General features: G+C 42.0%; 1 protein-coding gene across 1 annotated transcript; it reads left to right on the top strand.

Moving 5' to 3' along the window:
- The first annotated feature begins 5353 nt into the window (after positions 1-5353).
- RFESD (Rieske Fe-S domain containing) lies at positions 5354-9956 on the top strand. The gene is made up of 4 exons (XM_058823586.1): positions 5354-5704; positions 6470-6650; positions 6741-6775; positions 6957-9956. Exons 1-4 carry the CDS (start codon positions 5627-5629, stop codon positions 7248-7250), a joined length of 588 nt encoding a protein of 195 aa, XP_058679569.1. The 5' UTR covers positions 5354-5626; the 3' UTR covers positions 7251-9956.
- The last annotated feature ends 10775 nt before the right edge of the window (positions 9957-20731 follow it).

The following is a 20731-nucleotide window of genomic DNA, read 5'->3' on the forward strand; positions in this document are numbered from 1 at the left end:
AATTCCAAAAAAGTGGACATTTTTTATTCTGTCTCACATCGTGTCTTCACGCACCACTGTAAACTACAAAAATGTAAATGGCTTACAACAGCTTTCACCACATAAAGGCATCAGCATTCTCTGCTGCTGAAGAACAGAATATTAAGTTTGAAAGTAAATTATGTTTATTTAAAACAAAAAAATCAACTTATGGAATTTATGCAACTTATGGCCTTTTCTATTACAGGACTGTAAAATCTCTGTGTGCAATAAAATCAGAAATACTTGGAAATGACATACAAACAAAGGCTGACAAACATGGATGTCATTGTATACAGGGTTGTGGTTCTTCTAGGAATGGTGAGAAGTTTTGGGGGATAAGGAGAGCGGGGGGGGGAAAATATTAGCAAAAAGCAAAATCTAGCTTGCACATGAAGGAAAACTTTCTAGGTGCTAAATGCTAGGTGAGATGTGTCTTGGAAAGCAGGGGTTCCTTTTATTCAGGTCACAGACAGAGTTATAAGATCTCTGTAAAATTTTCCTCATCCTTAATCCAGCTAGAATATGTAAACTCCATAGGCTGCTGAGGTCCTTTCCACCACTGTTTACACATTCCCAGTATGCGAACCACCATTTGCTGATGAATGCCACCATTTACTCACCATTTGCTGATTCTTCTGGAGTGCAACTGTGTTTTGAAAATGACAAAGATCAATCTCTCTTTTGAGTGCATTGATGATGAACTTAGAACTTAAATTAAATTTTAGGTCTGCTGGGGAGATAATACAGAACAGAGTACCAGCAAAATACGCTTGTGAAACATTGTGTTGCTGAGCAGATGGTCCTCTGCATTTTGCACAAGGTAGCACTTTTTCAGGGCATGTGGCTTCTTTCATAGGCCTGAATTACCACAGAAAACAACAGGATTATCTTACACTTCTTTATAACTAAATGGATCGGCACCTGCTCAAAAAAAAAAAAAAAAAAAAAAAAAGAAGAGTACTATAAAATTGGTGTAATGTACTGAATTCTTTCTATCAAGGTGTCAAGATCTGTCATGCACTGTCCTGAAGACCTTTATAGGTGAAATGAATTTCTATATTGTTCTGTAGTGTCAATAATGACCAATCTTTATGGTTTATAGTTATGCTACAGCTAATGAGATGCTACGCCAGTATTTCTGTATTTTCTATAGAGTAAAACTGTAGGAGATGATTCTGCAGTACCCCCTTAAAAAAAAAAAGACATGAGCTGATATAGCACATATTTCTGGCTCCTAGGCTTTGTTTCTAGCTGATTTTTGCAGGCATCTTTTAAAATAGCTTGATATCTGTGGAAGCAGAAGGAGAACATGAAGGAGGTAACAGTGCTGTGTAACAGATTAGCCTCTGTGTTTCTGGGACCGCAGACTGAAAATGATAAATATATGGTAAAAGGTTTTAAATTACATCTGCTTTTTTTGTTTAGTTTTGGGAAGTTTTGTGATTTTTTAAAAAAATGTGTTAAATTTAGTTGCTAAAGTATTGTAATTTCTTCTTACCTTTATGTAACATATGAAATTATTGAAATGCCTAAATGGCTGCAGAGGTGCACTCAGTAGATTATTACTCATTGTACACCAAGAAATTGCACAGGAGAGTTCTCAGAGCAGGAAGTGAGAAAACTGAAAATATTTTATTATGCTGTATGTACAGGGGCAGATGCCATACCTGGTAGGTTATGTTCTGATTTGTTTTTTTTTTTTTAAATATTGATAGGCTAGACTTTGGCGGGGAGGAAGAAAAAAAGATCTGGGAATAAATCATATGGATGTTGCTTACCCAGTCTACAAGACAAACTGTGTAACTTTTGAATCTTTTGCAAGTTGAAGTGAGAGTACTCTGTAAAGTAATCACAAGAAGCAGTCAGAGGCACAGTAACTGCAGTGAAATATGGAATGTTTCATGTGACTCATGCAAGAGGAACTGAGGAACTAACTAAAGAACTAACAAGAGGACCAAGTGTTGACTGAAATTATGGAAATAGTTGTGAATGGGACAGACTAGCAAAGCAGAGCTGCAGGGAGAGAAAAAATTTAGGGCATGGATGAGGTGCTGTTGTGCATGGACTAAAGAGTAAGGTTATTCCTGAAGTCTTCCTTAGCAGCATATTATTGACAGTTTAGAAGAAAGCATTAATTGGGCATTCAGAATTCTTCCTAGTTTGCAGTAAGGTTTTCATACATAAAAATGATTGTACAAATTGGTCGTAATTTACAGGATTGGAAACCACGATTCCCTGGGATTTGCATGCTCCCTCACTGGTACAGAGGGGAAGGAATATTTAGAAAGTACATTTTTCTTGTGGCACATGATATATTTTCAGCTCTGTGAGATATGTGGCTTCTTACAAAAACAATTTCCTTATTACTGTTACTGTCATCAACACAGCTACGGGGAATCATTAGATTCAGAATTATTTGCTGTTAAAAAAGGAGGTTTAGACACAGTCTTTGCTAGCAGTCATGCCTAACAGTTTACTACAGAAATTATAGCAAAAATGCATCCAGGAATAATATTAAACATGAAAGGACGGCAGGTTCATTACCTTATCAGAGAAATTTCCATTGTGAAGGGTCATGTGGAAGAAATGTGATAAAGACTCCATATAGGAAATGTACTATTGATCTGGACCAGCAGGATAATATGTAATAATATGAAAATAAGATATTATAATGGATGTAGTTCTTACCTCCTTGGATATGCAGGCACTCATTATGAGACAGAGAATGAAAGAAATAAGACTGACATTAAATTACCTTAACACACATGGAAATTAACATTAATAGTAAATTTTTGAAGTGATCTGTGATAAAACATGTAGGAGATTAATCTTATTGAAACTGAACTTTAGAGGGTTTATCTGGGATCTTTTAAGCTAAGGCTCAGGAAAACATTCTTTGCAATACAGACTGCAAAACCTGTTCTTTCAGAACTGTCATGTGTAAACTGCAGTTTCTGGAGAGGACATGGATCAGGAGATAAAACTGCACTTTTGGCAGTGAAAGCCAGTGAAAAATCCTGTATTGTTTCACTTTCATTTTCTAAAAGCAGAATAAAAGATTTGTCTGCTTGTCTCTTCTCAAATATTTGCAACCAGTTATCCAGTTGAAAATAGGACATAAAATCTGAATAGCTTTGTCTTACAACTATTTATATCAAAAACTTATATAGATAATGAGTTTTAAAACACTTGTATTTTACTTTGTGCCTTTTCCCCAGATAAAATAATTGGTCTGCAAGAATTCAGTGTAGTGCTGTTTGGTATTTTTTTGGGAAGGAATTGAATGCAGGAGTATGCACTCCTTGCTAAGCTTGAGAAAATGCACCCTGGGAGAGCTACCAGCGCTCCTCAGGATAGGCTAAAATCCAAAGGAGTCTTGATTAGCTGGAAAAAATACCTGAAAACAATCAGGTAAAATAATCATGGACTAGTTTGAAGTAAAAATAAAAAGGGAAGGGAAAAACATTATATTGGTGAACAAAAAACTGTCCGAGCTGCATTTTTGCAGTTCAAAAAAAGTGCAATACGCCTAGAAATTTCAGAGAACTTGAAGCAGAGCATTAGCCAACCACATGATGGGGTGGGAAAGGAAATGAGTGACATGTGGGTATGACTTCAAGGAGTCACAAGAGGCAACTGTTTTATTAACTGCAGTGAATGCTCAGGGCATCAATTCTGCTTTGTGACTTAATCTGTTTAGAAGGATCATAAAAAGATGAGAGCATTTGGAGGAAAATAATACAAACACGGGACTTGCAAGTTGTATGAGGTATCAGCTGTCAGAGGAACCTTGAGGAGCCCTCTGCAGCGACTAAGGCTTCACAACCTGGAAAATGCTGCCACCCAGAGCAGGAAAGAGAAATTCTCTGAATGAGAAGAATATCTGGGCAATTTGTGTAGCAATTGCCATCCCGCTGATCTTACAGGCTTTTTGAAGTTTGACAAGGAAACACAGCGGGAAGAAAATGAAATGAAATGAAATGAAATGAAATGAAATGAAATGAAATGAAATGAATGAAATGAAATGAAATGAAACGAAAAAATAAAATAAAATGATAAAATAAAATAAAATAAAATAAAATAAAATAAAATAAAATAAAATAAAATGTGCCCTGTGGCAGGGGTAATTTTCTTTTACCCAAAATAGGGAAAAATTATTCAGAGCAGGGTACAGCAGTGAATTGCCACAATTTACAAATCCAGCTCTGTTTCCAGCTGTAGAAGGAGTCCTTACACTGCTTGCAAACCCCTTTGCTGTTCCCACCAGGTGGCACTTGGCAGCAGGGACAATTCCATCCATGCTGTCTGCAGTGACTCAGAAAATATCAAAGCAGCCAACCTCTTAAGAAACTATCAGGAAAAAAACTGTTAGAAGGCTAAATTACTCTGCATAAGCCTGGAAACAACCTTTCCTCTTACTGACTGAAATATGCTCACTTGCACAATTTGGAATTGCTCCGATATCTCAGGATTCTGTCTTGGGATCTGTGAGGAGGTGATGTGACCCGTTTCCTCTTATCTAGGGGAAGAAAGTAGCCTTGAGTGTTTTCTTTTGGAGGGCCCCTGACGTGCCAGTGTAGTCCTTAGCCTACATTTGTTCATAGATAAGCGTGCAAGTATCAGCTGTGAAAGGAACTTTTTGGCTACTGATTGCTTGCACAGTTTTAGGCTGCTCGGGGTACACAATGTGCTGCTGATGGTCTCAGTCAGGTTTCAGAATGGGAACCTGGATAATTCATTTGTGCAAAATCCAAGCTGAGTGTAAGTAGTCATCTAAACGAGCTGGAGGTTAGATGTATTCTAATACTGGTTGGGAGATACAAACAGATATGTGTGTACACAAATACGTATGTATATGTGTGTGTGTTTCTGTTTCTAGAGATGTATGCATTTATATACACAGGGTTTACAGAAGCATCTCAATAAGCGAGGTTTTAATTACAGGCTTCTGCATTTTAGTGTCTTTGGCAATTTGGAAAGTTTATAGGGAGAGTCAGCCAAAAGGTGATAGCAAAAACTGGGGATTTCCTACTCTGGTTCCTGTGGTTAGCTTGCTTATCGCCTGAAAAAACTGAGTGTGAATGCTTTACTGGATCATCCTGTGAGCCTGGCAGTGACGTTTCACTTTCTTGGTAAGACTGGGTGGCAGTTCCTTGAACTGGAAAGCAGGGAGTTGGTCTGAGCAGCTGATCCCGTGCAGATCAGCTCACAACTGGTCTTGGAAATGCCACACTAGCACTCAAACCGGTCTCCCCAGCACGGTGGCTTAAGAGGAAACCTGCATTTGCTGATCCTGAGGAGAGGCCGCGTGTGGCTCTGAGCAGGGCTCTGGGAGCAGGCCGCAGGACTGGGCTCACGGCGAGGACAGCAGCAGGGGGAACTGGAAGCTCTGCTCCTCCCTTATCAGGCCAGCCCCAGCGTGCCCCTGGCTCTTATCAGCCCTGGCAGAGCCAGTTTCTGATGCACTGAGCCTCTACAGTCCCGTCACAGCGTGCTGCAGGGCCTGGCCCTGCTTCGTCCAGCTTGCGCTTAAAGAGGGGCTGAGAAGCACCTTGTGACACATGGGGACAAGGCAGGGCAGCGGTGACAGACCTGAAGGGAGGCCATGCTGGACCTCATCATCCTCACCCTTCATTTCTTCATCTGCTTTCTCATCTTCATTGCAATCTGGTATGGACCAAAGGTACAGTGCAGCCCCCTGCAGCCAGAGAGACACCCCCTCCTCCCCCTATCCATGTTTACCCTTTCTGTGTTTATAAAGACCTGGTTTGGCTTTGTTTTACTGAGGAAGCAAGGTTGTATTGGGAATTTGGGAAGAACTGGAACACAGTACCTAATTGCAAGTAAATTTAAAGGGAAGGCTGTTTTCATAAAACTGCTTATGTTCTGTCTTGTGAGAGGGAGAGTCTGTTATATGTTTGAAATACATAGGAGGAGGGAAGGAAAGACAGGAAAATTTACTAGAAATGTCAGGTTGAATACAGCTTCTCAATAAAAAATGTTTTCTTTCCTTTGCAGAATAATATTTTATTAATTTTAATCACTTTATATTTCTAACCATAATATTATGGAAAAGTATTGGATTTACATGTAAATGTTACCTGTTGCATACCTGAACTGTATAGTATTTTACATTGGCCATCCTTATATTTGTTTGCACGTGTGTTTTGAGGGGTGAAAGTGGTTTAGGTGCAGAGTAAACAAATAGTGATTGAGAGTTTATCTTGCCTGAGCCTCAGGTATCTGGTTTCCAGCAGCTGGTTTTCCTTGTCCTGTCAGTTCTGTTAGTGAACACAGTAACTGAACATTGTCACCAAGCTCTTGTGCTTTTCTACCTCTGCACGCTGACAATCTTTCACTGAAACCTTCTCTCCCTCTCCTCACATGAAATCCAAATGTGAATTGCTTTCTAAGTGACCTTTTAATTTATTTGTTTGTGTGTTTTAAGGATGTGGATTTACACAGCTCAAGCACAGGAGGAGCTGAAACGCAGCCAGATGGTCTTATATTCATTGGCAAAGAAGATGACATAAAGAAGTCCCAAAGAATAACACCCAAAATCGATGGCAGAGAAATTGTTGTTTTCTACCATGAGGGGAAATTTCATGCTCTGGATTCTCGCTGCTACCGTAAGATATTGGCCTGTGTGATATCAGTGTTGTTAGAATTGAGCATAAAATCTGCTGCATAAATTAATATGGTATTCTGCCATGTTTCAGATGAAGGAGGCCCTTTGTGTTTTGGAGAAATAGAGGTATGTAAGCAAAATAAAACTAATGCAGAGGCGTGGAGTCATGTGAAAACTCCAATGGATTTTTTGTAATGCTTTTATCTGAACACTATATAGAGAAACTTATAACCTCAGACAGCCTTACAACCAAACATACATTCTGTCCTAGAAGATTACTTGCTATCTTTTCTTCTTCTTCCTGCAGGATATCGATGGACAAGCATGTATTGTTTGTCCTTGGCATAAGTTTAAAATTACCTTGGAAACAGGAGAAGGACTGTACAAAGGAATAAATCCTCAGGAGCCATCACCAACACCAAAGTGGCAATCAAAAGGAGTCAAACAAAGGATTTATAAGGTCACAATAGACAGTGGAAATGTTTATGTGAGTCCCCCAGATTTTTCTGTGAGCTTTGACTCTGATTATTATGCTGAAAAGTACAAACAAGGTGGTGAATTAGCTATAGGAAAACCAAGCCGCTCAGAAGACATGGAGTAGGTCATGGCCAGACAGCCAGAATCCTGGGGAGTGCACAAATGAAGAAATCTGTTGAGAAATAAAAATGGACTGTGCCATCAAGATTGTCTCCAAATTAAATTCTAATATTGTTATGTTAAAGCATTGAAATACATAGAAATGAGTAAGATAAGAAACCTGCATTGTCAGAAATGTGACTGGTTTTGTGCTGAGGATATTTTTTGCACTTGCATTTCAAAAAAAGACTTAATTCCAGCAGAGTGCCTCACAATATTTGATATTTTGCTTGAACTATTTTAATTTTTAAGAGGGGATATAGTATATTATGGCTTATAAAACTTACTACATAATTAAAAGTAGATAGTCAGGTGTAAAGGTTATCTTTATATATGTAACAGTTTATACTTCTAATGCCTGTGGTAAAAATGTCATGGAAACTTTTAACTTTTGAGATATTTGTGTGATTTCTAGCTATTTATTAAACGCCACAAAGGGAAGCACAGAATTTCAGAATTTTTTAGCACACTCTTTTATGCCTATTTATGCATTGACACCTTGAGTATATAAATGCATTTCTTTTCCTCCTTCTCACTGAATTCCTCTTGTTAGTTCATCAAATAGTGCAGCAAGGATTTATTATGTATACCTTGTTCTTCCTGGTTCTGTTGGCTAAAGAGGGAGCTGTTTGGCATGATATATAAATTAGTGACCCTTGTTTGCTTGTTTTTCTTTATTGTAACCACATTTTTCTGCATTCATTTGAAAAAAAAAAAAAAAAAAAAAAGTGTTGTCTGTGTAGAGGCAAAACCTATGTTTTTCTCTCTGTGTTTCTGTCCAATATCAGATCTGCCCCAAAAACCCCTTCCAAGGAAGTTTCTCTCTGGGCTCTGCTGCACTCCAGGATGTGGTGGTGTGATGGTGTTCACAGGGGTCTTAGACTGAGGGAAGAGACAAGGATTTGACTCCATGTTTCAGAAGGCTTGATTTATACTTTTATGATATGCATTACATTAAACGATACTAAAAGAATAGAAGAAAGGATTTCATCGGAAGGCTAGCTAAGAATAGAAAAAGAAGGAATGATAATAAACGTTTGTGGCTCGGACTCTCTGTCCAAGATGGGCTGTGATTGGTCATTAATTAGAAACAACCAACATGGGCCAATCAAAGATCCACCTGTTGCATTCCACAGCAGCAGATAACCATTGTTTAGATTTTGTTCCTGAGGCCTCTCAGCTTCTCAGGAGAAAAAATCCTAAGGAAAGGATTTTTCATAAAAGACATCTGCGACATGATGGATTCTACTGTTCAGCCTGTGGAGTGCAGAGACAGAGCACAGAGTCATTGAGGCTGGAAAACACCTCTAAGACCATCAAATCCAACCATTAAATCAGCTCTGCCAAGCCCACCACTAAACCCTGTACCCAAATGCCACATTTACACTCCTTTTAAATACGCCATCCTGCATGGCTGCAATTCTTCAGTGTGGGTTTTTTTTGTGTAATTTTCTGGGTTTTTTGCAAAGTTCATTCATAGCCAGTGTTTGCAGCAGGCTGTCTTGCTTTTAATGCCTGTCACGGGTAACCAGGCCTGTGTCAACACTGCTGTTGGTACAAATGTGTTCAGAAGTAGTGAGGCAGAGGGAAGAGTCAAAGGAAAATTTGTACTGCATCAATCACAACAAATAAAGCAAAGTACATGATCAATTAATTTCACTACAGCTAAATTGAGAGGAAACCACCTCTGGTCGTGCCTCCGTGACATAGTTTTTGCAGTTGACAGGGAAAAGTGTTACCTTGAAAGTGCCGCTGGGCTGACCCACCGCAGTTCTGCATTTTGTAAAAACTACAGCACAGAAATGCTTTTCTTGCCATCCTCCTCTTCCTCCTCCTCCTCTTCCTCTCCCTGACCACTCAACCAGCCACTGCCAATGATCAGATGCAAATGCCTGCCCTCCTTCAGGTGAATCATGTCTTGATTATCTGCTATGAAATGCTGTTCTGAACTGACCAGTTCTGTGATTTGTTGGGGTTTTTTTTATCACAATTTGTTTGCTTTTAAGTGAATAGATTAATTTTTTTCTCTTGAAGCCACTGGGTAATAGGCAGGAAGGTGGAGCAGGTACCTTCCTGCCATCTACTCCAGGAGGTGCCCCAAGGGGCTTGGGTGTTGTCAGGGGGGTGCAGAATTGCTGCCCTTCCTTCCCTCCTCATGCAGATACCTGCACCTGAGATTAAACTCGACCACAGACGTTGTGTCCTAGTCAAAGACATGGATCATATAAAAGGAGAGTATTCCAAGAATTTCAGATACACCTGCATCAACTCATGTGATTGCTGAGATGGTATTTTTACTGACTTTTCTTGAAGTAGTGCATTACTAGAGTGAATTTCTAGTAAATAAAATTATTAAAGATGCAGTTCAGTTTAAGAAAGCACTGACTCTAAACAGTATGCTATTATCTGTATGATGTTTAGAAGAATGATGGAAATAGGGAGTTTTACTTGAAAGTTTCATGGACATGTTCATACTAGTGGAAGAGTACTCAGGATTCTGCAGAATTTAATTTACTGGCTAAAATTCAGAAAAGTGTTTAATCATGGGCTTACACTTAATCACATTGAATAAATGAAACTGCATGTCCAGGCATAGGTAAATCCTTTTTCTTCAGTACTTCTCAAGCATAATAGCTATCTGAGAGAGTTCATAGTTATTTTGCCTTTTTTTTTTTTCTTAAGTGTTCTTTCCCAGGAAGTTTGCCCACTGAATTTCATTCCCCTCGATTTTCCTGTTGATGATCACAGAAGGAACAGAAAATTATTAACTTAGGCGGCTGTGAACAGAGTAGGGAAGGTTGGTAGGCTGTTACTTTTTTATTTTATTTTACTCTTTCACCTTCCTGCTTTCCCCTTTTTTCCTTTTCCCTTTTTTTATTTTTTTTCTTTTCCTTTTTTTGATTTTTGACAGCAAAGAACAAAGCTTCTCTTTCAACATATTAAAGTCGCTACCTTTAAAAAAATGCATGCACTGTTCTGAGCTTTGAAGTGCTAGACTGTACACCTAATTTGAAAATAATTTAAATATTTAATGCCCTATAGTTGAACATTCTGAGTCTCCTACGTGGCATTTAAGGCACAATGAAGAGGCAGAAGGAATGAGTAGCTGTGGGTGGGAGGTCAGTGAGTGAGTGGCTGGATAATTATTGCTTCCTAGAGAGGTGTGTTAATGACAGCAATCAACCAAGCCATTCCAGAAGAGTGTTTTGTTTGCGGGAAGGGAAGTTTAGTTTAATATGACAAATGAACAAATACCATGTGTTTTTCATCACAGATCAGCCAGGCAGGGAGCAGAGAAATACCTTCTGTGCTTTGGAAGGAAAATTTTTGTGACTATTTGGCAAGGTACTCAGTCTCTATAATAAGCAAGCAGCTTGAATACAATAAATAAGTAATGTTATGCTATCATGGAATCATCTTTTCTAAAAAGACAGGTGAAAACTGTGTAGCAGTTTGAAGTGCAGAGTGAGCCTTGACCTGATGTACCTGCACTGCAAACTCATTAGACGGTGTTAGCAGTAAATCTGGGTGCTGTCCTTTCCCTTCTATTTGTAGTGCCTTGATATGCAATACACCCCTGGTTACACGTTAAATGAAGGACCCCTCCAATGTAAAACATGCCATCAAGTTGGGACTGAGAAGTTCATTATGGAGCATATAACTTGGGGGAGAACAGTTTGTGGGATGGCAGAACAAAGAGAAAAAATGTACATTCTGTAAGAAAGCAATTTTAAAAACAGTCTTTCACCACTGAATCCCTTTTCAATAGCTTTGTGCAGTTCATAATTTTATACTTAATATTGGAATGAAATCAGTTCTGAATTTTGCATCCCTGGTTCCTGAAATAATCAGAATTATCTCATGTGCCTCCCTTGTTGCTGGTACAAACACAGACTGTGAAAGTCAGCGTTCAGCAAATGCCATCACTCTGCCCCACTGGCTTGGCAACTTCTTCCCAACGTTACTGGGGGAAGCAGGGGATGGCGAATGGAAATAACATCAGAGGAGAAATTCTTCAGCCCCTGTGTGTGTGTGGAGAGGCTGCCCTTGGCTGGCAGAGCTCTGTCAGAGCTGCTGCCACTGCAGACCCGGCCACGGCTGCACCTGAGGTGTCGGTGTTACGAGTATGAACGAGGCCAATCTTTCTCTGGAGAAAGACATTCTCGTTTATTAAAATACCTGCAAGAAATGGAGTACCCAGGATAAGCCCAGGCACCCATACAGCGAGCCAAAAACAAAACTGTGCTAACCCCAATTGCACTGGGGTCTCCCCAATAAACAAGCATCCAAAAAGAAAAACCCTGACCCAACCGAACTCTCCCCATTTATAGCCCCCTTCGAGTCCAGGATTGGTCCATTTTGGATCCGTATGGTGATTGGTCCATTTCCAGGCTTCTCATTGGTCATTCCGGACCAATCATTTCTGCAGGGCTTCGAATGATTGGTCAGATCTTCCATCCAATCCTTCTTCGACCTCACCTTGTCCCGCCACACCGCCCTTCCACCAGACCCTGGGCCCTTCTCCTAGAACATTCCAATAACCTCCTCTTCTTAATACAATTGCTATAACAAAATTAATACAATATAATTGAACTATACCCTATTTTAACTTAACTTTTGCCTATAACAACTGGGTTGTGGCTTTCTGCTGGGCCAGCAAATCCAGCCAGCTCCATCAGCAGATGAGCAGGACCATGCTGAGGGAGGCAGGAGTCAGTGAGGCTTCAGGGGATGTGACAAATTGGGTTAGCTCTTCAAACTCCGTTCTGCAAACGCTCTTTTTGATGTGGCATTTAATCATGCAAAGGCATGGATTTCATTAAGTGGATTTTTTTAGCTGAATGAAGAGATGAGCACAGTTTTCAGCCTGCCATCTATAAACTACTGAAGTAGACTAAAAGTGAAAGTGACAGTTTTGCCTGTCGGGAAGAAAAACTGGAAAAGCAGTGTAGATATTCTAATTAGCCGAGTGACTCCTCCTCCATGAGATGAAGAGAATTCCCTGACAAGCAGTACCTGAACAGTGGAATTGTTCTCCTGAAAGATGTCAGAGAATATAGTTTATTGTTACCAACAATACTAGTTAGAAATTCAAGATTTAAGAAGACAACTCCAGAAATATTTATTCTACCTGAAAATAAAAAAATATTTGTTATCTTTTTTAAAACAAATAAATCAACCAACAAAGTTTTAAAATTAATTATTTATTAATTAGCTATTAATAAATAATAATTTAACTGTTCAAATTACAATTAATTTTTGCTGCAGCTGTGGGTGACTAAGGATCCAGATAATGCAGAGATTACCAGCAAAGGTGATCCCTCTTTATTAAGACAGTCACTACAGTGGAAAAAGCAGTGAAGCTTTTACCCCTACTAAGGTAGGTCGGCTGCACCTGAAGGTTTTCTGATTTTTAATGTTTATATGACAGTTGCTCAATGAGAGGTTTCACCTCTGCACACATATGTCCATCTGTGATTTCAGTTAACATCTAAGAATTATATTCAAGGGAAAACTACTTTCTTAAATTACAGTGTGTGCTGAACATCCCCCTCCCACCCCTTCCCCCCCCCAAAAAAAAAAAATTACACCTTTATTTGGCACAGATTTTCCCAGGAAAAACTGAATACTTGTGTAGCTTTGTTTTGGCCCAGGAAAGCACAGAAGAACAGAGAAGTAATGCCCCCCCTTACATTCATTCTAAGGCCTTGAATATTCCTGGCATGGCACTGGCTCAGCACCCAGGAGATCAGCATGCCATCATTTGAACAGCCAAGGATGTTCAGGATCAGCTGCACTTCCCTGGAGGCTGTGTCACCTTGCAGTGCTCATGGTATTTTTCACGAGACTCAGCACTGAAAGAATACCTGAAGCTAAAATTAAGTTTGGAGGCGCAGGTGTTCACACCAATTTTCATTATCAGTTTTCTTGTGCTAAGCAGAATGGAGTTTTGATGTTAACTGAATGGATATGCAAGGTCCTGCACCTGGATCAGGGCAATGCCAGGCACAAATAGAGGCAGGATAGAGAATGGAAGCTGTGAGGAGAAGGACTTGGGGTGTTGGGAGATGAGAAGCTCGAGATGAGCTGGCAATGAGCTCAGACAGCCCAGAAAGCCAAAAATGTCCTGGAGCAGAAACAGCAGCGTGGGCAGCAGGTTGAGGGAGGTGATTCCACAGCTGCACTCAGGTGAGACCCCACCTGCAGGGCTGCATCCAACTCTGGGGTCCCACTGCAGAAGGATGTGGACCTGCTGGAGCAAGTCCAGAGAAGGCCACAAAGATGATCTGAGGCTGGAACCCCTCTGCTATGGAGACAGGCTGAGAGAGCTGGGGTTGCTCAGCCTGGAGAAGAGAAGGTTCTGGGGAGATCTTAGAGTCCCCTCCAGTCTGTAAAGGTACTCCAAGAGAGCTGCAGAGAGACTTTTGACAAGGGCTTGAAGTGACAGGACAAGGGGGATTTGCTTCAATCTGACGGGGGGCAGGTTTAGATTGGGCATTGGGAAGAAATTCTTCTCTGTGAGGGGACAAAGCCCAGACACAGGGTGCCCAGAGAAGCTGTGGCTGTCCCATCCCTGGAAATGTTCAAGGCCAGCATGGATGGGGCTTTGTATGAGCAGGTCTAGTGGGTGACATCCCTGCACATGGCAGGGGTGTTGGAACTAGTCACTCTTTAAGTGTCCCTTGCAACCCAAACCACTCTGTGATTTTATGACTTTATGTGATGTGATACTCTGGTTACTTTTCCCATTGTTTTTTTAATAGCTGATGGCTGTGAAACTGAAACAGAAGTAAACATTTTAAATGTTTCCTAGTTTTGGTATAGGGTATTAGTCTTCTATTAAAAAAGTGCAAATACTCTAACTGAAACAAAAAAAATTACTAAATGTGGTTTTGGCATTTACCCAAACACTCCCCCCACACCTCCCTACTGCAAAACTGAAACAAGAAGGAACCCAAAATTTCCCTTGGGCTAAAGAAAATAAATCTTGACTTCTTGTCTTTTGAAGTTCAAATGGGACGAAACCAGAGCTGTTCTAAGTTCCCTTCCTGAGATGACAGATAAACAGTGAAGCACATGGTGGCTGCCCCCTGCCCAGGGCAGCAGCTTTGCTCTCCCACAGTGGTGACAAGCTGTCCTGTTTCCACAGCTGTGACATATTTACCCTCTCCTTAGCTGTACAAGGCAGCTTGTCAGAGAGCTCCCGAACCCTCCCTGTCCCTGGCTCTGCAGAACTCACCTCAGAGCAGGTGTGGCTTGGTCCAGCAAGTCTCAGATTTGCTTGATGGCCTGTGTCTGAAGGGTTCTTGTACCAGCAGGTTCAGCTGGAAACACAGGTTTACAGTCTTTGGCCTTGTGGAATGCACAATAACAAAGGAACAAAGCTCCTATAGAGACACTTGATGGGGTTTTATCTCTGTTCTGTCCAGAAGTGAGTGTTCCCCAGACTTTCTACATTACTACAGTTACTAACATTACTACAGTTAATGTAGCCTGCAGACATTCCTGCAGGGAGTGTGGGGGTTTGTGTGTGTTCCACTCAGAAGCTGCCTGCAACTTCATGAGTCCAGTTGTCCCAGTCTCCAACAGCATTTTATGCATTTTTGCTGGCAGATGTGCACCAAAACCAAACATCTCTGCTCCCCCATCTCTGGAATGCATTAATTATGAGAATGCACAGGCAGTCCCTCCTGCAATTCCCTTCTGCTGTTCCAGTCTTAGGACAAACCACGTTGTCCATCAGAGATGGTGGGGGAAAGGAGGAAGGAATAACTTTTGCCACTGTCACATTCCACCAAATCCCTTTCTGCAAGAGTTGCATGTGGGAAGAATATCAGTTTATTTAGACAGAGTTGACCCAGCTGAAATTAAAAAAAAAAAAAAAAAAAAAAGTAAGTTCACTTTGACAGATTCCTGGTGTTTAGATTTAAATAGCTGGATGACATGCTCTGCAATGTCATCTCTGTACCTCAGGAGTGATATAAACATTCATTATGAGTGAATACTGGCTGACAAAAATCACTCTCAAGATCTTTCATGTATCACCCATCTACAGGTTTCCTTGCATCCAGGGAAATGGAACAATGGAGGGCAAGCTGCCTGACAACAAGCAGAATTCAGGCCTTTCTTTCAAAGGGGAGGAATTGAGTTTCCAAAACAAGCTTCCTTCAGTCCTTGTAAGAGCTTTTCTAGCCCAGCAGCACTTGACAGCTTCCACATCTTAGCTGATTGCAGCTGTGTCCCATCCTGATGAATGTGGGGCATGTGTGATGCTTACTGCTGAGAAGAGATCTTGGCAGGACACCCTGTGGTACCTGGCAATACACCCTAGTCACAGGCTTATTTTATTTAGGAGTAAGGTGACCTATGGTACACTGCTATGCATATATATGTAAATTAGGCAAGGTTTCTGAGTAAAGAAAGCTCTGTCTGTCAGGAGGCAGCACATGGTGAATTGCAAATGAGATATCTTTGAGACCCTGTCTTCCTTCAGATGTTCATCCTTTTCAGAGCTTGATAATCCAGATTCCAACAGAACAATTGAAAGCCTTAGGAGGAGGAGTATTGTAGCACCTGTACATCAGTGGTGCAGCAGAGCTGGTGCCTCTCCCCTGTCTCGTGCTACTTTCAAATAGGCAGCTGCCCATGGACAATTTCTGCCTTGTTGGCCCTGTGTTCCTGCTCCCTCTGGGTGCCTGAGGAGTTGCTTGTGGCCAATCTCCTCCTTCTGAAGTGGCTGCCTGGCCCTTGTCCAGCACACTGGCCACGACGCAGCCTCCAGCAGGGTGACCTCCAGCCATCTGTGTGGGCCAAATCCCAGCCAGCAGGACGAGGCCTCCTATTGAAAGCCATATGGAGTTGATGGAGAGGATGTCTCTGGACCAGCCAGCTGCAGTCTTCCTGTCCCACCAGAGTCTGGGAGCTCAGAAGTCCCTGGCAGCCTCATCTCTCCAACAAGTGCTGGTGGGGAAGCTGCTGGAAGGGCTGCTCCACATCCACAGCCTTCTGTGCAGGGGGGCTGCTTCACAACTTTTCAGGCTTTTGGGCTGATAAAAAGATTTTGATGTGTGCAGGTGAAGGTGCTGGTGGAGTCTGTGGTTGAAAACTGTGTGGGGAGGTGATGGCTGGCCTGTCCTGTCCTTCAGCTGAGGAGACCCCCATGGGCACTGACAGGTATGAGGAGGAACAGAGTGCTCTCACAGCCTGAGGCTTGGGGTTCCAGAGACCTCAAAGTCAAGATGACAACATGGGCTTTGCTTCAGACTTCCGAGAAGACACTGCTGCACACACTGGTGCTTTGTGGAAAAGCATTTGGAATAGTGGAGCAGGAAAGCAGAACAGGTGGGATTACCAGGCAAGACCTGGATGGATCCATCCCCCTCTCTGCCAGACAGAGAAGATGGGAGAGACATGGGTGGAATCCAAAAGGCAGGTGTATGTCAGCTCCACAAACACTGGAATAAGGTGTCTTGGGCAGTGAGGTACTTTCTGCTGTGCCTCCCTAAAGCAGCGCATCTCCTGGGATTACTGGATTCCTCGTGCCACTGCAATAATACATTGTAACCCCAAATTGGAGTTTTCAATCAAATGTATTAGGAATGTGTTTGTGTGGTGTTCACAGGGGTCCCAGGAAGAGGGAAGAGCCGAGGATCTGACTCCATGTTTCAGAAGGCTGATTTCTTGTTTTATAATATATATTATATTAAAAAGAAAAGATATATTAACACTATACTAAAAGAATGGAAGAAAGGATTTCTTCAGAAGGCTTGCAAGCAATAGAAAAAGAATGGAATGATAGTAAAGTCTTGTGACTGACCAGACAGTCTGAGCCAGCTGACTGTGATTGGCCATTAATTTGAAACAACTCTGTGAGACCAATCACAGATGCACCTGTTGCATTCCACAGCGGCAGATAATTATTGTTTACATTTTGTTCCTGAGGCCTCTTAGCTTCTCAGGAGAAAAAATCCTAAGGAAAGGATTTTTCATAAAATGTGTTTGTGACATGCGTTTAATCAAATACAAAACTTTGTCTGGAAAAACAAAGTGTAGCTTCAGAGTCAAAAACAAAGTCAACTTCAGAGGATTTTTGCTCAGCTTGTACTTCATCACAGCTTCATCCAGTCTGTTTTGGGGTGGGTGGACTGTGCAAGATGTGAATGATGAAAACCAGCATCTTCTCTGCAGAACTGAGGTGGTGATTTGGCAATTGGTCACTGACACCTCTAGGCTGCCTTCTGCCAAGCATTAACCCCAAACTGCCTGGTTTAGGCACCTCCAGCTTTGCTTCCTGAGAATGTGGCAGAGTCCCTGGTAGATGTGGAACGGCAGATAAGCCTTTCAGAGGAAAGGATGTAAATTGACCTCTCTTTGGTTAAAAACAAGAATTGACTCTAGACAATAGTGGCTTTTCCTGCCTGTGGGGTGGACAAGTTTGCAGGATCCTTCCAGGAAAATGAAAACCAAAGGCAAACAAAAAGATTGGAGGCCAGGGAAAATGACAGAATGTTGGCCAGTAAAGGAGGACAAGAGAGGAAGAAGGGGACAGAAAAAATGCAGGAGGATCCAGCAGGTCAAGAAGCCCAGGTGTACCCCAGGTTCTGCTTCCCAGGCTCTGCCTTTCCTAATTCTAAGTGCTGCTCTAAGTCAGAATGAATGACATGGAGCCGTGTCAGGGGGGTCTTAGGTTGGATATCAGGAAACAGTTTTCCATCCAGGGATTGGTTGAGCACTGGAACAAGCTTCCTTTGGTCATTGTACCAAGGCTGACAGGGTTCAAGAAGTGTTTGGACATGGTGGGATTCATGAAGCTGTGTTGGTGCAGGGCCAGGAGGTGACTTCCAGATCCTGATAGGTCCCTTCCCAGTCAGGACATTTTATGATTCTAATTTGGCCCAAACTGGGCCAGTGAAGAGCAGCACTGTGCAGGGTGTGGAGAGAACTCCATGGCCCCCTCATCTCCATCCTGAGTCCTGCTGTGTGGCACAAGGGCCCTGTGAACCTCTGCACGGGCACAGGGCTCTGTGCACATCACCCACAGGGGGAAGGTGCCAGAGCCACCCCATCATCAAAGCCAGCACTAATTCCCTTCTGGTCTGTGGTGACCCTGCCCTGGGTGAGCTCCTGACCTTGAAGAACACTGGCCTGGTGAGGAGACAGGTCAGGACCCTAAACCTCAGCAGAAAGAATTTCCAGACATACAAAGAATTAGTGGGTGAGTTCTGGTGGGATGTCTTTAGGAACAGAGGACCTGATCAGAGCTGGCAACCTTTTAAGGAGACTTTTCTTGGAGCACAAGACCTTTCCAAGCTGATGTGTGTCACAGACACATTTTATGAAAAATCCTTTCCTTAGGGTTTTTTTCTCCTGCAAATCTGAGAGGCCTCAGGAACAAAATGTAAACAATGATTATCTGCTGCTGTAGAATGCAACAGGTGGATCTGTGATTGGTCTCATAGAGTTGCTTCTAATTAATGGCAAATCATAGTCAGCTGACTCAGACTCTCTGTCTGAGACAGAAGCCTTTTTTATCATTCTTTTTTTTCTATTCTTATCTAGCCTGCTGATGAAATCCTTTCTTCTATTCTTTTAGTATAGTTTTAAGATATATCATGAAACAATAAATCAAGCCTTCTGAAACATGGAGTCAACATTCTCATCTCTTCCCTCATCCTAAGACCCCTGTGAATACTGTCACAGATGTGTAAGGAACCTAGTAAGGTGGACAGTAAACTTCCACAGAAAAGCAGGGATCTTCTCCTGAAACTGAGGAGTAAGAGCAGGAACTGGTTACCTGGGGAGAGTACAGGGATATTGTTTGGATGTGTAAGGATGGGATCTGGACGGCCAAAGCAAAAATTAAACAGGGCTTGGAAACAGGTGTGAAGAGTAACAAGAAAGGATTCTATAAGGACATCAGTTGGGAAGAAGGGCCAAGGACAGTGTACCCCCGATAAAGGAGAAAAGAGAATTGGGGACAGCAGTTAGAGAAGGCCGAGGTACTCAGTAAGTGGCCATCAGGCTTCCTGTGCCACTTGACTCCCTGAGGCTGCAGGTGGGGGTTGGTGAAGAACAGATTCAAGAGCAGCTGATGGAACTGAATGGGCACAAGCCTCTGGGGCCTGGTGAGAGGCACCCCAATGCCCTGAGGGATGACATTGTTGCCAGGACACCCTTGTGATGTTTGTAAAGTCACAGCACCCAGGAAAAGCCCCCAGTGACTGTGAAAATGAAAGCATCATTCCTATTTTTAAACAGGGAATAAAGGGATTACTGAGCAATCTGTGGCCTTCTGTAGTGACTGCAAGGACTGACAAGGGAAGAGTGACTTGTGTCATCCATCTAAACTTCTGTAAGGCCTTTGATGCCACAATCCCACATGGCATCCTCATGTCCAGATCAGGGAGACATGCAGCTGAAGGTGGACTGCTGGATGGATGAGGAATGGCTGGGTGGATGCAGACAGAGTTGTGGTCCATGGCCCAGTGTCCAGGTGGAGGCTGATGACAAGTGGTGTTCCTCCGGTGTCTTTGGGCCGGTGCTCTTTGCTGTTTTTGTTGATGACACAGGCAGAGTGATTTAGTGGACCCTCAGCACTTTTGCAAATGACACCGAGCTGGTTGGTGCAGTTGGCACAACAGAAGGATGGGATCCATCCAGGGGCAGCTGGACAAACTTGAGTGGTGGGCCCATGACAACCTCATGAGGTTCAACAAGGCCAGGGGCCGGTGCTGCACCTGGGTCAGGGCAATCCCAGGCATGAGCACAGACCTGGGGAAGAAATCCTTGGAAGCAGCCCTGTTGAGAACAATGGATGCTGGTGTATACTGGTGGATGAAAAGCTGGACATGAATAACCCATTTCCAAATACAGATTTAGTTATCTCCTTTTATGAGAAGCCATTTCTCACACCACATACAGAATTAAGACGCGGCAAAGGCTCTAAGCAGCCAAACACCTCTGGGAGAGTAAGTAATATGAGGGTGCAGGATAATTCAAGAGGCTACAAAGCTAAAATCAAGTTAATTTCTCAAAGCAGTAAGGAGAACATTCAAATCCATGAAGAACATTCAGTTATCACACACTGTTCATCCTCTCTTGCTGCCCTGATAATTGCTTCTGTATTTACAGGTATGCAGACAGAAAAGGAGGCTGAAAACTAGAAAATAGCAGTGAAATCATAACGGAACGGAAAACAAGAAAATAGAAAACAGGAAATTAAGTTAAAAAGGAAATAGCTGATTAAAAGACTCACTCTGAAATGACTCTGTGAATTTTAGTAAATTGAAAGGTTTTCTTAAATATTATTTTTTAAATATGAAATGGTCATCCAATGGCAGATATTTAACACCTGTATAATGAAAGTTAGTTAACAATGTGCTATGCCTTTTGATTCTGGAAAAATGAAATTATATAAAAATTAAGATTTTTTTATGATTCATTGAG

The sequence above is a fragment of the Ammospiza caudacuta genome, chromosome Z (assembly GCF_027887145.1).
Source record: "Ammospiza caudacuta isolate bAmmCau1 chromosome Z, bAmmCau1.pri, whole genome shotgun sequence".
Classification (NCBI taxonomy): domain Eukaryota; kingdom Metazoa; phylum Chordata; class Aves; order Passeriformes; family Passerellidae; genus Ammospiza; species Ammospiza caudacuta.

What these genes read in the sequence shown, in the direction of transcription:
- RFESD (XM_058823586.1), top strand. Translation starts at nt 5,627, where the DNA reads ATGCTGGACCTCATCATCCTCACCCTTCATTTCTTCATCTGCTTTCTC. An exon ending in CAATCTGGTATGGACCAAAG is followed by an intron (nt 5,705 to 6,469) that starts GTACAGTGCAGC and finishes GTGTGTTTTAAG; the next exon opens with GATGTGGATTTACACAGCTC. An exon ending in TCTGGATTCTCGCTGCTACC is followed by an intron (nt 6,651 to 6,740) that starts GTAAGATATTGG and finishes GCCATGTTTCAG; the next exon opens with ATGAAGGAGGCCCTTTGTGT.